Source organism: Mustela nivalis (genome assembly GCF_964662115.1).
Source record: "Mustela nivalis genome assembly, chromosome: 1".
In the NCBI taxonomy this organism is placed as follows: domain Eukaryota; kingdom Metazoa; phylum Chordata; class Mammalia; order Carnivora; family Mustelidae; genus Mustela; species Mustela nivalis.
Window position 1 is genome coordinate 126,719,552 of NC_139020.1, and position 15,424 is coordinate 126,734,975.

General features: G+C 44.7%; 1 protein-coding gene and 1 long non-coding RNA gene across 3 annotated transcripts in view; one reads left to right on the plus strand and one right to left on the minus strand.

Moving 5' to 3' along the window:
• Positions 1-3,178: 3,178 nt before the first annotated feature.
• Positions 3,179-15,424, minus strand: part of TMEM108 (transmembrane protein 108) — a 360,574-nt gene continuing 348,328 nt past the window's right edge. For both annotated transcript variants that reach the window (XM_082719156.1, XM_082719155.1), the window contains exons 5-6: positions 9,649-9,803; positions 3,179-3,531 (exon numbers count right to left, since the gene is read on the minus strand). In XM_082719156.1, coding sequence (XP_082575282.1) covers positions 3,409-3,531; positions 9,649-9,803 — 278 coding nt within the window. In that variant the 3' untranslated portion in view covers positions 3,179-3,408. The remainder of the gene's footprint in view (positions 3,532-9,648; positions 9,804-15,424) is intronic.
• LOC309858906 overlaps positions 14,399-15,424 on the plus strand; it is a 35,981-nt gene continuing 34,955 nt past the window's right edge. The window contains exon 1 of the long non-coding RNA XR_014308430.1: positions 14,399-14,595. This is a non-coding gene — a long non-coding RNA (uncharacterized lncRNA). The remainder of the gene's footprint in view (positions 14,596-15,424) is intronic.

The window sequence follows — 15,424 nt, forward strand, 5'->3', positions numbered from 1 at the left end:
AGAACAAAGAGAAGATTTTCCAGTAAGCTCTTTGAGGGTGCTTTGAGTTAGGGTTTGATGACACATCCTGGGTTTTATTCCTACTGTAAGCATCTACTAAGGCATGTTGAATTCACATCTTGAATGCTTTTCTGGGTCTAGAAAAGATCTTCTGAGATCACAAAATGGACCTAAACCCCACTGCACTTAAGTTTTATCCCAGAGAAACCAAGTAGCCAAAACCCAGAGCTGGATATTTCTCCCAAATTCTGCAACATGGGAACATACCTCAAGTGGAAGAAGGGAAAGGGAGCCAATTCTAGTATGTACTGAATCTATCCTACTGTTGTATGTGGCTTCCATACTTTATTTCACTGAATTCTCAATTCAACCTTAGTGGGTTGTGCTACTATTTGAGTACTGCACAACTTCAGAAATACCATCACATGTCAAAATATGGTTTATTAATTCCTTGTGTGATGAGGACCCTGAAAGCTCCAATGACTTGTCCAAGGTCTCCTGTTCAGAAAGCAGCAGAGCTGGGATGGGAAGGCCTCTTCTGACTCCTAGGCAGAAGAGTCACTCCTAGTGACTAATCTAGGAACCCCCTCGATCTCCAAACACCTACAGAACTAGGGTAGCATCCAAAATCACATGAGCAGAGTTTAAAACTACTATTACATACGGGAATATTCTATGTGCTCTTCTTTGCTGATAAAGACACCACAACTCCTTTTTCTCCTTCTACTTTATCTATTTGAGATGACACAGAAGATACTTTATAAATATCAATGTTGGTTGTATGATTAACAGTTTAAGGAACCAACTTGATCAAGTAAAAGCTGGTAGTGTCCCTTATTTCTTTAGATGTCCCCCTCTGGTACACCCTGTAGGGCCTACAGCACCCACCAGACTGTTGTAATAACATCAACACTGGGTCTCGAGGAACTGTAGGAATTCCAGGGTAGTCTACGGCCATACCACCCTGAACGCGCCCGATCTCGTCTGATCTCGGAAGCTAAGCAGGGTCGGGCCTGGTTAGTACTTGGATGGGAGGAATTCCAGGGTATGTCATCCAAGGCTAAATGAAGGGTTCAGGATACTAATTAAGTTGTTTGCACAGGTGTCATGTTTATGAACTGTTCTTTTCTACAGAATGATAACTTCCAGTGCCCAGGTTAACCCCAGCTTTCTCTTACTCAAAGATATGTACAGCAAAACCCCCAGTCCCGGGGAAGGAAGAGGTGAGAGAGGGATGTACCTTACTTGACACCAATGTTTCCAAAGACCTAGAGAGAGATGATTCTCTTTTGAGGAAATCACAAACATGTTCTAAAGGATTTGTATAGTTAAATGACAAATTGCTAATCCTATTAGCTCATTACACTCATAAAACCCAACTTATTGTTAAAATAGATTAAAAAATACAGATGAATATTAAACAGTGTCAGTCCTTAAGGAAGACTTAAAAATTATTTTAAAATGAAAAGAATGCAAAATGTATTAGCAACTTAATCCTCTGGCTAATAAAATAAGTTTATTTATATATACATGGTAGTTGAATTCTGTGGATAAGGAAAAATAAGTCATACATCCACATATATATATATATATATATATATATATATATAACATATGTATCTTTGATTACATATATTATATATAGTTTTACTTTACAAACAGATTTCTTTATATACACACACACATTACCATAGTAAATGCAATAGCTGACAGAAATATAAGGTTAAAAGATCAGACAGAGCACGCTGGCAAATGAATCTCAGAGCAACATTTAACCTGCTTCCTTGTGGGTTGAAGAATCTTTAAAGAGAGACAACCACCAAACTCATGTTAAGTAGATCCATACAACATTGAGAACACACATTTTTGAAGGCCATCTTTTTTTTTTTTTTAAAGGAAACGTATGAAGAAAGGAAAGTTATGATAAAAAGACCACAGTAACAACATGAACATATGAATCAACATTCAAGTCAATTCCCAATCTTACTATAAGAACATCTATATTCAAAATATACTATCAAACTAATTTTCTTTTAGAGAAAGAGTCAAAGCAGTTCTCTTCTCTCACCACCATCTACTAGGAAAAAAAGTAAGAAGCAGCCATCTGTGGAAGCCCCTGTACATCTCTGTGGGTCTGACCCACAGAAGCAGCCATCTGTGGAAGCCCCTGTACATCTCTGTGGGTCTGACCCACAGAAGCAGCCATCTGTGGAAGCCCCTGTACATCTCTGTGGGTCTGACCACTCCTGAGTATGGGCAGGGGAGGTGCTGGCCCACCACCAGTGAAGACAGCCATGCAGGGGAGACTAGGAAATGAGCACTGGGTGGGAAGCCCATCTGCGGACCTACAAGCAGGTCTGCAGTGCTAAGGAGGGAAAAAAATGATATCTTCTCCCAAGCAATCCACTTTGGCAATCTTGTTTTTGTAAGATTGCAGGAGAGTTTAGAAAATTACAGCTCCACACTTCAATGCCTCTTACATAAGCATGTTCCTCAGGGGCACAGTGAGATGCCTTTTGAGAAAACAAAGCTGAATCCCAATAAACATTTGATCCTTGAGGAAGGGCAAGCATTCCCAAGCTCCAGGCTTAGGATCCACATCTAAACCATCTCCAGAGAAAGGCACAAGTTTGAAAGCAGATGTGGGTGTTGGAGAGGAAGCAGGAATGTGCTTGGGGTGGGGTGGGGGCATTTTTGTCCACCAGAGCAAGGCAGTCCTATTGTTTAGCATAGTGGAAGCTCCCTGTCGTGTGACGTTAGGGGATGTGGCCTTGGGATGCTGGATGTCCTCCACAGACTCCTGAGGGCTGCGTGCTCCTGCCTGCTGTCCTGAACTCAGACGGAATTAGCCTTGACAGCCAATGGTGTCACAGTGCAAGTGCAGGATACTCATTCACCGGGGGTGATGAGATGTTCCCTTTTCCTGCTCTGTGTGCGAGTCTGCTGCTTCTCCCTAGGTGGCCCAGTTGCCTTCACTGGTGTGCATAAGGAGGGGGAGGAAATGGGGTTCCACTGAATCAAGAAGAACTGGAGCTTTAAGAAGCACTCAAAGGGCCGTGCTTGTGACCATTTTAACATTTCACTTCTACAGGTCTATCTCTTCCCTCAACAGTCTGGGGCTGCTGGGACCCCCAAATGCTCAAGGACAGTTATTAAGAGAAGCAATCAATGCAACTGCTTTGCTTAGAAATACCTTTATTTTATAAAGCCACAGATCAATCTGTAAAGTTTTTTTTTTTTTTTTTAAACCACACTTATAAAAAAGATGTTGACAATTCTTAGGAAAAAAAAGCTGAAAATGTTTCTTATTAAGTCAGGGTTACACAAAGATTATATTTATAATATATATTTGTATATTTATAATTTAGAGACGAAAGGTAGGGAACAGCAAAGCGAGAGCTGCTGCGGTTAGATCTCCGATACTTGATCATTTCCCACAAACAATGTTTCTTGGCAGAAGGGGTTGACGAGGACCATCCCAGTGTCTCTGTAGTCACCATTGGCTGGGGATCGGGGTTCCGAGAGCTGGTCCTGGGAGGAGGGAGGGAGGAGATAGTATGTACTCGGAGAGTTCAGGTGGTGGCCATTCATAAAGAAACACACACACAAGGACATCCATTTCCACATGAGATTGCTTGGTAAACATTTCATCGTCCTCACTGCCAATGCTGAAGTGCAGAGCCCTCTCTGTTCTTCCTTCAGATTTTTATAGTAGTGTCTGGAAAAGATTTCCTGCTCCCTGAATGACTCCCAGCTCAGGTTGCAAGAGATGGCATTGCTCTCCATGTAGAAGTCTGAGAGGACTTGCCGTGCATGACACATTGCACATGGCTTACTGCCCTCATGGGCAAAACTGGGTCTGTGTGGGCCCCGGACTCTCATTCCTGCCTCTTTCTCACAGCTTTTTGGGAGATCTGGCGGCTTTTTCTCCCTGCACTTTCACACCCTAAACTTCTCACCTCTCTCCTCTCCTAGCACCCACCTGTCTGAGCCTTTAAGGGCTCATTCCTCCCCCTCCTGAGTTCTCCCAGAGCCTGGTCAGAATTATTGCCCCATTTCTTGTAGCACTAGATGTCCTGAGTTGAAGACATATGAGTCTCTACGTGACAGCAGGTGGTTAGTGAAAAATTCAGTCTGTCTACACAGTCTCAGAAATGGAAAAGCCCAGAGATAAGCAATTCACTGATTAGGTCTTCTGAACAGCTTTGGCTTCAATGAACAAGGATTGCAAGCATTTGTGGTCCACCAGACATCTGTACTCAAGGTCAGGCCCAGGGATTAATTCAGGGGAAAAATTAGCTTGTTCCAATTCTAAAAAACTGCTGTCTCAGAACCTGTAGGCTACTTCAGGGCAAAGCCTCAGTAATATGCCAAGGCAGAATTGGTTTTGGCCAGACTTGCTTAAATGTCTTCACTTGAAGAAGATATGATTAATTCTCTGAAGTTTATTTTAAGCAAAACATGTATAATTTTGGGGAGTACATATTGCCTTATGGAAAATAAGGAGAGAAAGGAAGAAAGACCATTTGTTGGTGAAATGCCTTTTCAGAAGATAAACATTTTCTTCAATGTCTGGAATTGACTGAGTGTCCATCTGAGAGGGAGACATGGGGTCAGCCGTCTGAGTAAGGAAAACAGGGCATCCCCTTTTTCCACTTGGCTTTGGGTTGAGCTGTGGAGGGAAATTTTGCGGCCAAGATCTGGTGTGTCATTTTATAGTTCTTACAAAGCAAGTGTTCACCAAGGGTGAACCGTGTGGATACTTCCCACAGTGTGAAAGAGAAATTTACTTAGAAAATAACAGACCAAAAAAAAAAAAAAAAAAGAGGAGGAACGGTTGGAAGAGGGGGAGAAAAAGTATGGAAAAATTTCCAGGCACATTTTGAGCATTACAATTTTGCCTGTACAGCCTGGATTTGTGTTTTGCTGCTTTCATCAACCCAGACAGGGAGCAGGGCACCAGAGAAACTTGCTTAGGCAAAGCACTTGGCAGCCACCAAAGCTGGCAGCTACACAGCAGGCTGTGAGTGCAGCCTCAGGCTATGGCGTGCGGGGCAGATGCCCTATGACCGCATGACCGTGCTATGGGTGGTCTGCAGGGCCTGCATGTACCCAGGGAGTTGGAACAAATTGTAACATTACTCTAAATAAAGCAGAATGAGGGCAGCCAACCTGCTGGGAGGGAAACAGTGATAAAACCCATTCTGAAGCCAAATGGACCTTCCTGCTGCTGGTTTTCTTGCAATCTCCTGACCTGGGATGGTGACTATGGCAGGGGTGGGTTGGGTGGAAGGGTGGGGCAGCCTCTACTAGAACCTCTGGTATTTGTCCGATGGCAACCCCAGTGCTCTGGGCTGGAATGACTAACTAGGATGCTGCATAAGCATGGTCTTTTCTATAGTAAGCTCACAGACACTGTCCTTTGGCTTTGGTTTTCATTTACCAGTTTGCAAAGAGAATATGAGAAACTTAGAGTTCAGAGATTCAGAGCCCACACTCAAAATGTGGCCAGCCCCTTTGCCAACTTACCCATATTTTTTACTCACTAGAATAGTTCTCAGGAACACTTAAAAAAAATTAACATATAATGTATTATTTATTTCAGGGGTACTGGTCTGTGATTCATCAGTTACTTACAAAATTCATAGCACACACCCTCCCCAATGTCCATCACCTAGCCACCCCATCCCTCCCACACTCATCCCCTCCAACAACCCTCAGTTTGTTTCCTGAGATTGAGTCTTTTATGGTTTATCTCCCTCTCTGGTTTTGTCTTGTTTGATTTTTCCCTCCCTTCCCCTATGATCCTCTGTCTTGTTTCTCAAATTCATCCTATCAGTGAGATCACATGATAATTGTCTTTCTCTGATTGACTTATTTTGCTTAGCATAATAGCCTCTAGTTCCATCCAGGTCGTTGCAAATGGCAAGATTTCGGGTTTTTTTGTTGGCAGCATAATATTCCATTATATGTATATGTGTGTGTGTGTGTGTGTGTATGTACACTTACACACACACACACATATATACACACGAGTGGATAAAAAAGTGTATATGTGTGTGTATACATATATATGTATATGTATATATGTGTATATATGTATACACACACATATATATACACACATGAGTGGATAAAAAAGTGTATATGTGTGTGTGTATATATACATGTGTGTGTGCGTATGTGTGTGTGTATATATGTATATACACACACACATACACACACATATATATATACACATTTTTTATCCATTCATCTGTCAATGGACATTTAGGCTCTTTTCATGGTTGGGCTACTGGGGACATTGCTGCTATAAACAGTGTAAGGGGTACACGTGCCCCTTTGGATCACTACATTTGTATCTTTAGGGTAAATGCCTAGTAGTGAGATTGCTGGGTTGTAGAGTAGTTCTATTTTCAACTTTTTGAGGAACCTCCATACTGTTTTCCAGAGTGGCTGCACCAACTTGCATTCCCACCAACAGTGTAGAAGGGTTCTCCTTTCTCTGCATCCTCGTCAACATCTGTCATTTCAGGAACGTTTCTAAAAGCATTTTTATTTTTTATTGAAGTATAGTTCACATACAATATTATATTGGTTTCAGGGCTATAACAAAGTGGTTCGACAATTATGTACATTTTGAAATGCTCACCACAATAAGTGTAGTTACTAATTTTGCTATGCAAGATGTACCCTGACCACACTAAAGACCAATGCTTTCATGAAGCCTATTGTTCTGTCCTTTGGTTCAACATTTTTATTGAGCTTCCACGTGTCTTAGGCTTTGGGCTGGGTGATGAGTCAATCGTGAATAAAACTTAACGGTTCATTCATGTGATAAACATTTACCAAGTACCTACCATGTTCTGGGCACTCACTGTTCTAGGTGCTAGGGATAGAGCATTGAGAACAAACTTCTGCCATCAGGCAGCCTATACTCTACGAAGAGACAGATAAGGGGCCCGTCAACAGAGAATGATGCAGTGTCAGGTGGTGAGAAGTGCTCTGAAGAAAAATAAAGCAGAAAAGAAGATAGAAAACCATGGGGGTGGAGGTGGGCTTCTACTCTGTATAGAGAAGTCAGGACAAGTTTCTCTGAAGATGCAGCACTGGAACAGAGACCTGAAGGAAGTGAGGGATGGAACCAGGAAAAGAGCATTTTACACAGGTGCAAGAGAAATCTTGTGTTTTTGGAAAGACTGTGTTGAAGAAGAGCCAAAGGCTGGTGTGGCTCAAGTGTGTGGTCAGTGGGAGGTCTGGCAGGAGGAGGCCAGGGAGGTGGGCAAGGTCAGCCTGTGAAGGGTCTGGTAAGAAGAATCTGGATTTTGTTCAAAGTGTGAAGAGGAGCCATTTGAGGGTTGGGAGACATGGCAGACATGGAGTCCTTCCTTGAGAAGATCATCTGGCTACTGTGTGGAGGATAGAAGGCAAGATGGTAGCAGAGACCTTGTTTTCAGAAGTTATTGCAGCAATCCATGATTTGAGGGAGGCAGCAATGTGGGTGGTGAGAAGCACTCCTATATCGGAAGAACCAAGAGGATCTGCTGATAGACTGGTTGTGGAGTGTGTGAGAGGAGAAGGGGGCTGGCAATGCAATTTATGTAATGAGAAACACCAGGGAACTTCTGGGTGTTTGGGTGGGGAGGGGAAGTCAGCAGTTCAATCTGGGGAATGTTGAATTTGAGATGCCCACGAGACATGCACAGCAGTAGCTGGGTACATGAGTCTGAGTGAAGGGGAAATGTCAAGATCAGAGGTAGAAATTGCAAGTCAATGGTGCAGAGATAATATTTAAAGTCATGAAACTAAGTAGAGAGAAGAGAAGCAGTGGGAAGGCTGAACCCGGGCACTGCAGTGATTAGAGACTGGACAAAGGACTGGGAGCCAGTGATGGAGACTGAGAAGGAGCTGCTGATAGGTGGAGGAGAGCCAGAACAGGATGGGGTGAAGACAAACTTTCTGAGGAGGAAATGACTGACGGTGCTGATGCTGCTGGTAGATTGAGTAAGAGGGATGCTTAGAACCGACTCCAGGGTTTTACAGTGTGGAAGCAACTGGGTATTCTAGTTAGGGAGTGAAATATGAAACTAATATCAGGTCAGCAGCTACATCCTTACAACTCTGGTAAGTGCCATGATGGAAAAAGCATAAGGAGCTGAGACCATATGTTAGGAGAGCAGAGCCCAGCATGGCAGGTCAGGGAACGTCTCTCTGAGGAAGTGACAGTTAGACTGGGCCTGAACAATGGGTAGGAGCTACTGAGATGAACAAAGGAAGGGGTGCTGAGGAGGGACAGAACACATCCCAGTAGAAGGAACAGTCATGCACAGCCCCAGAATGGGGTGTAACTTGGTGTTATAAAAAAATGAAAAGAAATCCAGGGTGGCTGGAGCTCAGCAGGTGAGATGGAGAGTGGCATGACGTGAGGCTGGATGGTTGGGCCAGGGCCAGGTCCACCTCATGGGCCCTTCAGAAGACTGTGAACTTTAACTTAAGAGCATCAGGAAGCTACTAAAGGATTCTGAGTCTGGGAGTGATGTGATCACATTTATGTTTATAAAAGCCCACCCTGGATGCTGTGGGGGATGGATCCGCAGGGGAAGAAGGGACTGTCTCCAGGACTCTTCGCAGTTCTCACTGCTTTTACTCAAATGTCTGCCATTTATCTCTCAGGCCATCTCGATTGCATTCTAGCTGGCCTTCTTATTTTGTCTGTCTTCCCGCCTGTCCTCCCATCCATTCATTCATCCATTAAACCCCCCTACCTCTCCTTCCTAGCCATTCACCAAGCACATATAGAGTACCTTCACCAGGCCATCAGCACAATCTTTCTAAAACTAGGTCACACAAAGCTCAAAACTTTCAATGACCCTTCACTGCCCAAGACTGAAGTATAAACTCCATTCAAGCCTATTCAAGTCCACGCCTAATCAATCTACCTTTCCTGCTGTGCCCTGGCCTCTGCCCCCACCTTCTATGTGAGAGGGGAAGGAACACCGGGTCAAAGCCTAGTTCTCTCACTGGCCAGATGGGTATTTTGGGTAATATTTCCTGACCCAACGTATTCTGTTCTCCCATGATATGCTGTGTGCAGCCCACATTCCCACCTTTATTCAGGTTACTTCCTTTGTTGGAATACCTGTCAAAATCCATTTATCCTTCCTAACCCCCATTGCAAAAGCTTTCTTCTCCTAGATTTCTACAGCTCTCTACAACTCTTCTTGTATCTCCTCTAGTTTGTCCGCTTTTGAATGATGCTTGGGGCTCATACCTCAACCACATCTTGGAATCTGGGCCCCAAGCTCTCATCTTCATAATCCCCAGAGACTGTCTGCCAGAAAATGGGTTCTCAAGGAATACTTATTGAATTGTTCCCAGCAACCCAGGGATCTCAGGAACAGAGCTTCCCGAACTTTAACATGCATAGAAAGCACCTGGGAAGTCTTGCTAAAATACAGATTGATTCAGCAGGGCTGCTGTGGGACCTGTAGTTTCCTGGGTGCTGCTGCTACTGGTCTATGGACCATCCTTTGAGGAACAAGACACTAAGAAGCAAGGAGATGCTCTGTGGGTTACTCTGCAGCCTGTGCTATTCCCTGTAGTGGGGCTGGGCCTTCCAGGGGCACCTCATGGTTTGGGGCTTATTACCTCAGAAGTTTCAAGGGACTGGATCTCCCTTGGTAACTCCACAGCATGCTTATTGAAGTAGTCCATGGTGATGGCATTGTTCCAGTAGCTCAGGTTGTTCTCTGGATTAGCCGTCTTTTTTTTCCTCCTCAGGCAGCACACTGTCAGCAAGACAGCTGTAGAGAGAGTCCAAGTTAGAGACAGGGGAGGGAGACAAGCATGGGGCCAGCATTGCTGAGTGCCAGGTGAATTTGTGATGGCTATATATTCAGCCACTTACCCCATTTGTTAATTTGTTTGTTCAACAACTATCTACACACATTGAATGTCAACTTCAGGCCAGGTTCTGGGAGAGAGGGAGTGAAAAAAAGACAAGGCTGCGCTGTGTCATAAATATCCCTCCTAGTTTGTGTATGGAGGAGCACAGAGAGGGTCACATGATATATAATAAACAAAATGAATATAAGGTAAATTCAGACAGCAATAATTGTTTAAAGAAAATAAAATAGGGTGAAGTGAGGGAGCAAATGGAGAGGAGTTGAGAAGAGAATGCTTTAGGGTGATCATGAAAGGCTTTCCTCAATGTGTGATCCTATCTGTCCAATCTCTGAGACTTATGGAGCTCCAGGGAGGAATGAGTATATTTGGATGTTGTGAATGAATAGGTAAGTAAACAGAGGGCTTCAGCTTGCCAAGAGGGAAGGCTTCTGAGGTCGGGGAAGTAAAGTGGCCTGTCCAGGCTCACATAGTGCTGAGTAATGCTTTAACAAGGAAGAGAGCAGCCCTCTTAGGGAGAAGCCAGTAAATGAAGACTGGGCATTTCCCTGCTAGGATTACCATCACCATAGCCTGTGGGATGGCTGAAACTCCAGGCCATGGGTGGGCAGGGCTGCAGTCAACATCTTAAAGGTGATGACCATCTGTCCTGGGTAGAGGGGACCCCAGATCTGGCAGTTCAGAGGATGGCGCTGTCATGGAAATGACCACCAGGGGGCAGCAAAGTGCCAGCTCTGTCCAAGGCTGCCTGAGGATTTGGCCAGCATCAAAGGGGCCTGCCTGTACATGTCAGGGTGTGGGGTATCTGCTAAAGTTGGCATCCCTATAGGCTGAGACCTCAGGGCCCACCGCTTCAGTCCCTGTGGGATAACAGGATTTCTGTAGCTCTCTTCTTAGCTGCTGGCCTTGCTGGCATCTGAACCTGAAAAGGCCTCCAGGCAAGGGCAAGAGATTGGGCAAGTTTCTATTGATCTGATCTGCTTTGATCAGAAAGACTTCTCATTTGCTCACTACTTTTCTAGGTACCCTTAAAAAAGTTTTAAAGATATAAAGGTCATTTCTGAATGTTTGAGCTAAAACATTCAACATGTTTGGGCCTGTTTAGGACACAGGACCAGGACTCTGCCTTGTGGGAAGAGCTGGCCCTGTTGCAGGATGGTCTGTGGGGTTGGAACAGGGAGCTCTGTTCCTAGTTTTCTCCCCTCAAATGTTGTTAGTGCTTCAGGCCTGATTGTTTCTCTCAGGGAATTCCCAGTGCCTCTCGAGTGCTCTTTCATTTACAATAGAAGCTGGCCTGGCCACAGAAAGAACTTGGGCATGGAATCTAAAAGGCCTGGGTTCAAGTCTGACTCTGCTGCATGTTACATTAGGTAAGTCACTTCAACATACTTGACTACTATGGATTCACAGGGCTGTAATGAGAGCTAGAGATCATGAATGCAAAATGCTGAGCACACTGCCTGATACACAGTCAGTACTTATTTAATGAGAGTTTTCTTCTTGTTCTTCCAGCACCCTCCATAAGAGAAAGAAAAACTGGGCTACATGACTATTGAGTGTCTCAAGGCCAAGGGACCACCTGTGATTTAGAACTTTCATTATTTTGCTGGCCTGACCTTTCATCCAAGAAAAAGTACAATTGAGACTTATGGAGTTGCTAATATATGTCCAGCGCTGACCTAGGCACTTTACAGTCTGATTAACCCACAAAATAGCTCTCTCAGGAATGTACTGTTACTCTTCCTCTTTGCAGAAGAGGCAAATGAAGCTCATGGAAGTTAACAAAATTGATCTTGATCACTCAGGTAATTAATGGAACTTGACCTGGGTCTCTGTGACCCTCAGGGAAATGCTTGTTGTCTTATATTGCCCTTAACACTGCAGGGAACACATCTGAGGCATGTGGAAGCACTTGTAAATGACACAACTCTGGGCAAACACAAGCCCATGCTTTCATCTGCCTTTTTTTTTTTTTTTTTTAGAGAAAGAGAGAAGGAGGCAGAGAGAGTGTGAGCAGGGAGGGGGAGAGGGAGGAGAGAGAGAATCCCAACTGGGCAACACACTCAGTGCAGAGCCCAATGCAGGGGTTGATCTCATGACCCTGAGATCATGTCCCAAGCTAAAATCAAAGGTCAGATGCTTAACCGACTGAACCACCCAGATATCCCTGGCATCTGCCTCTTGAAGGCCCTGAGCTACCACAGTGGATATTAATCCTATTTTTATAGGTGAGAAAACACTGGGCCAATGGTTAAGTTACATGTCTAAGGCCTACAGGTGACTGGCAGGAGAGGTGCTGTGACATATTTGATTCCACAAGCCAAGTCTTTCTATCATACCAGGCCTCTTCTTCAGGGATTTATGCAGGTTTAATGTTTAAAAAAAGAAGACAGGGAGCTGTCACATATTTCAGTTTGGCTCCTTCACTTTGAAGATGAAAAAGCTGACATTCTGGAAGGGAGGATTGGTCCAGTGGTGCCAGCCTGAGGGACCAGCCTAGCTTGTGGACAATCACTTCCTCTCTTTGGGGGTTCGAGCAGGAGGTTCAGGGAGGCCTCAGGGTATGGAAGGATGCCAGGCTGAACATAAGGATATAGGCTTGGGAAACCAGGTTTGGGGGCTCACTGTCAGCTCCCCATCCTGGTGGGTGAGACTAGAAGGCTCCCAGCAGGGGGTGCTGGTTGGGAAGCACAGAGAAGAGGTATGGGAGCATGGCACTCTGGTCCAGCTGAGGTGACAGCCCCTGGACAACCCTGCCTGCCCCTGGGGCTACTCTACATCCCCCTTGCTTCAGTTAGCTCACAAGCCCCAAGGAGAAACACTTCCTTCCACCCTCCTGGTCACACTTCCTTCTCATTCCAATTTATTCTACTCTTTTCATGGAAAGAGTAACTCTGACCCATGTTTTCTTATATAATAACTACAAAGTCATTTTGAACCTGTAAGAGATACATATATCTAATGGCATTCACCGCCAATTTGGAAGAAGCCAGAATGCTCTGGGGGCACAGTGCAAGTGGACCCTCAACATCTGGGGCAGAGAGAGGTGTTGTTACTGTTTCAGCCAGGCTCAACCTAGATTGGTGGTGAAAAACATCTGCAGCTGGTCTGGTTCCTGTTCTCACCATCCATAAAGCCTTAAATCTTTTTCAGGGAGGCAGGGTGAAGACATTCTTGAGAATGGATTTGGTATGTGCCACAAAACTGACCTCCTGATGAAAGCCCAGAGCACTGACTGGGGTGTGTGAGGATCAATTCAGTGCCAGGCCCAAAGAGTTCTAAAAGAAGGTGGTGGCCTCTTTGCATCCTGATGGTGGCAGCAGAGACCAGCTCAAGAGCCACATGGCTTCTCTGCCCTAGCCAAATGTGGCCTGGATCCAATCAGTTTTGGTTTTTAGCACATCTAAACCCCTGCGTGGCTGTCTCCGGCATGGCTCAGGAGACAAAGCATTTCTCAATCCTCGCACATGTATCTTTCCAGCCATTGGGTTGGCCTTACGATCTGGAAGGGTTGATGGAACTGATGACAGCCCTTTTTGGGCAGGCCTGAGATTTGCTATGATAACCCCCTGTTTCCAACAGAGGTAGGGGATTCAACTACCTGCCTAGCAATTCTGGCCTTCTGAAATCTGGTTTCTGGTACATGGAGGAAACAAGGTCAGGGCTGGTCAGGGCTGGGACAAGGTCAGGCTGGTCTGAAAAGCCAGATGTGAGGAAATGCATGCACTTTGCTACTAACCCAGCCTGCCTGAAATATATGGCAAACTGGCAATGAAGACTCTTCTTTGAGGGCAGTAGAGTGAGCTTTAGGATAAATGCAGCTGCTCGAAGAGGTCTGCTTATCTGATGACTGGAGTGGGATTAGGCTATGAAAGCAGCCTGGGTATTTACTCATATGTGCTTTGAAAGAGCACAGTATTTTGAAGCTGGACAAGTATTCTATCTTCATGTCCCTTGCATCAGGGTCTTCACCGGGCCCCAACAGGATGGTCTCACAGGAGTTGGGGCCATGACTAAGGATAGGGAACTCTATGTGGAAGCAGCTAGGACTAAGGCAGGGATCTTGGCAAGTAGGGCTTAGGGGACCCTCCCAAGTGCACACTGGGAATGCAAGACAGACGCTGAAGGACATGGAGTCTGTGGTTCCAAGGGGCTGTGAGAGTCCACTTTGAAAAAAGGGTTCATAGCTTCCTTTACAAAGTAGTACTTTCTACTCCAGCATCTGAAGGCTCTTTCAGAGTGCTGGGAACATTCTCTATGTGCAGTTTCAGGCTATGTCCTTGTTTCTGTCTTGGCTGACATTATTATGCGTGGTTTAGGCAGCCCATGGGTTTTCTGACTTTGCAGTAAGATCTAATTTCAAACTCACACATGCCAAAAAGAGCTGTAGAAGTCTTGTTAGAACTGTAAAACAGGTGGGTGTGGCCTGTGGAGTGAAGCCTAGATCTACTCTGTGCTGTCTAGCTCAGGCAAAGAGAAAGGCCCAGGTGGGGAGTGGGCTCTGTGAGCTGAGGGATGCAGCCACATCAGATATCTCAATTCTCTAGTGCTTGGCATAGTGCCTGGCACACAAGGGGCACTTGGGAAATAATGTGTTGAATCACAACAGATTCTACCACCGGATCTGAGAAGATATGTGATTGGGACCCTGGGCAAGTCAGTTCACCTGAAGACTTAGTCCCTGCCTATAAGGTATGTTCCTTGCATAGCATGTTTAATATGTTTTTTATTCCTCTGACTAGTCTGTTTTACAGATGGCTTGGTTAAAAATAATGGGAACTCACTTTGTAAACTAAAGCTTCTAGAGACACAAAGAATGAAAAATTTAAAAAATGGTCTCTAATGTGGTTACTTCTCAAATATGATTATTATTAATAATTTATTGGCTAATAGAACTACATTTTCTCATTATCATTCTTCTGTTTTAGAAGTGGACAATCACAGTTTTAAGCATTCATGTGTGTTTCCATGAGACAATAAAGGCACTTAATGAAAGAATAAAATATGCAACCTGCAAACATTTTCACTTTTCCTAAATTGGGTCCTTGAGCAGAAGTAGGTTATCCACCTTTGACATGGAAAGTTTGCTTTGCTTTTCAACTAGAAGGAAACAAAAAGCTGAGAGAGGTGACTTCTGGAAAGAATCCAGAATCTAGATTTAAAAAGATCTTGTTGGTACAATGCCAAGTAGAAATTATGCTCATGTTAAAGGCATATACCTCTTGCACTAATGTTCAAATGACCCATGGCATGAGGAAAGGCTGGGAGGGCAGCTTAACAGCCTCCTCTGTGGAAAGTTTCTGGGGCTTTGTTCTTATTGAGATCAGGATGAGCCCAAGGTGTGATGTGACAGTATAATGGACAGAGCTGATATCAGTGTTGGCTTCCTGAGTGTGAGTGAAGTGTCCAGAACAAAGGAAACACCACCTGCTCTCCTCTGTCATGGCTGGCCATGTGGAACACTGTGCTCCCTACTGGGAGAGCAGGGCTAAACTTGTGGTCATTCGGAGCAGCAGATGAT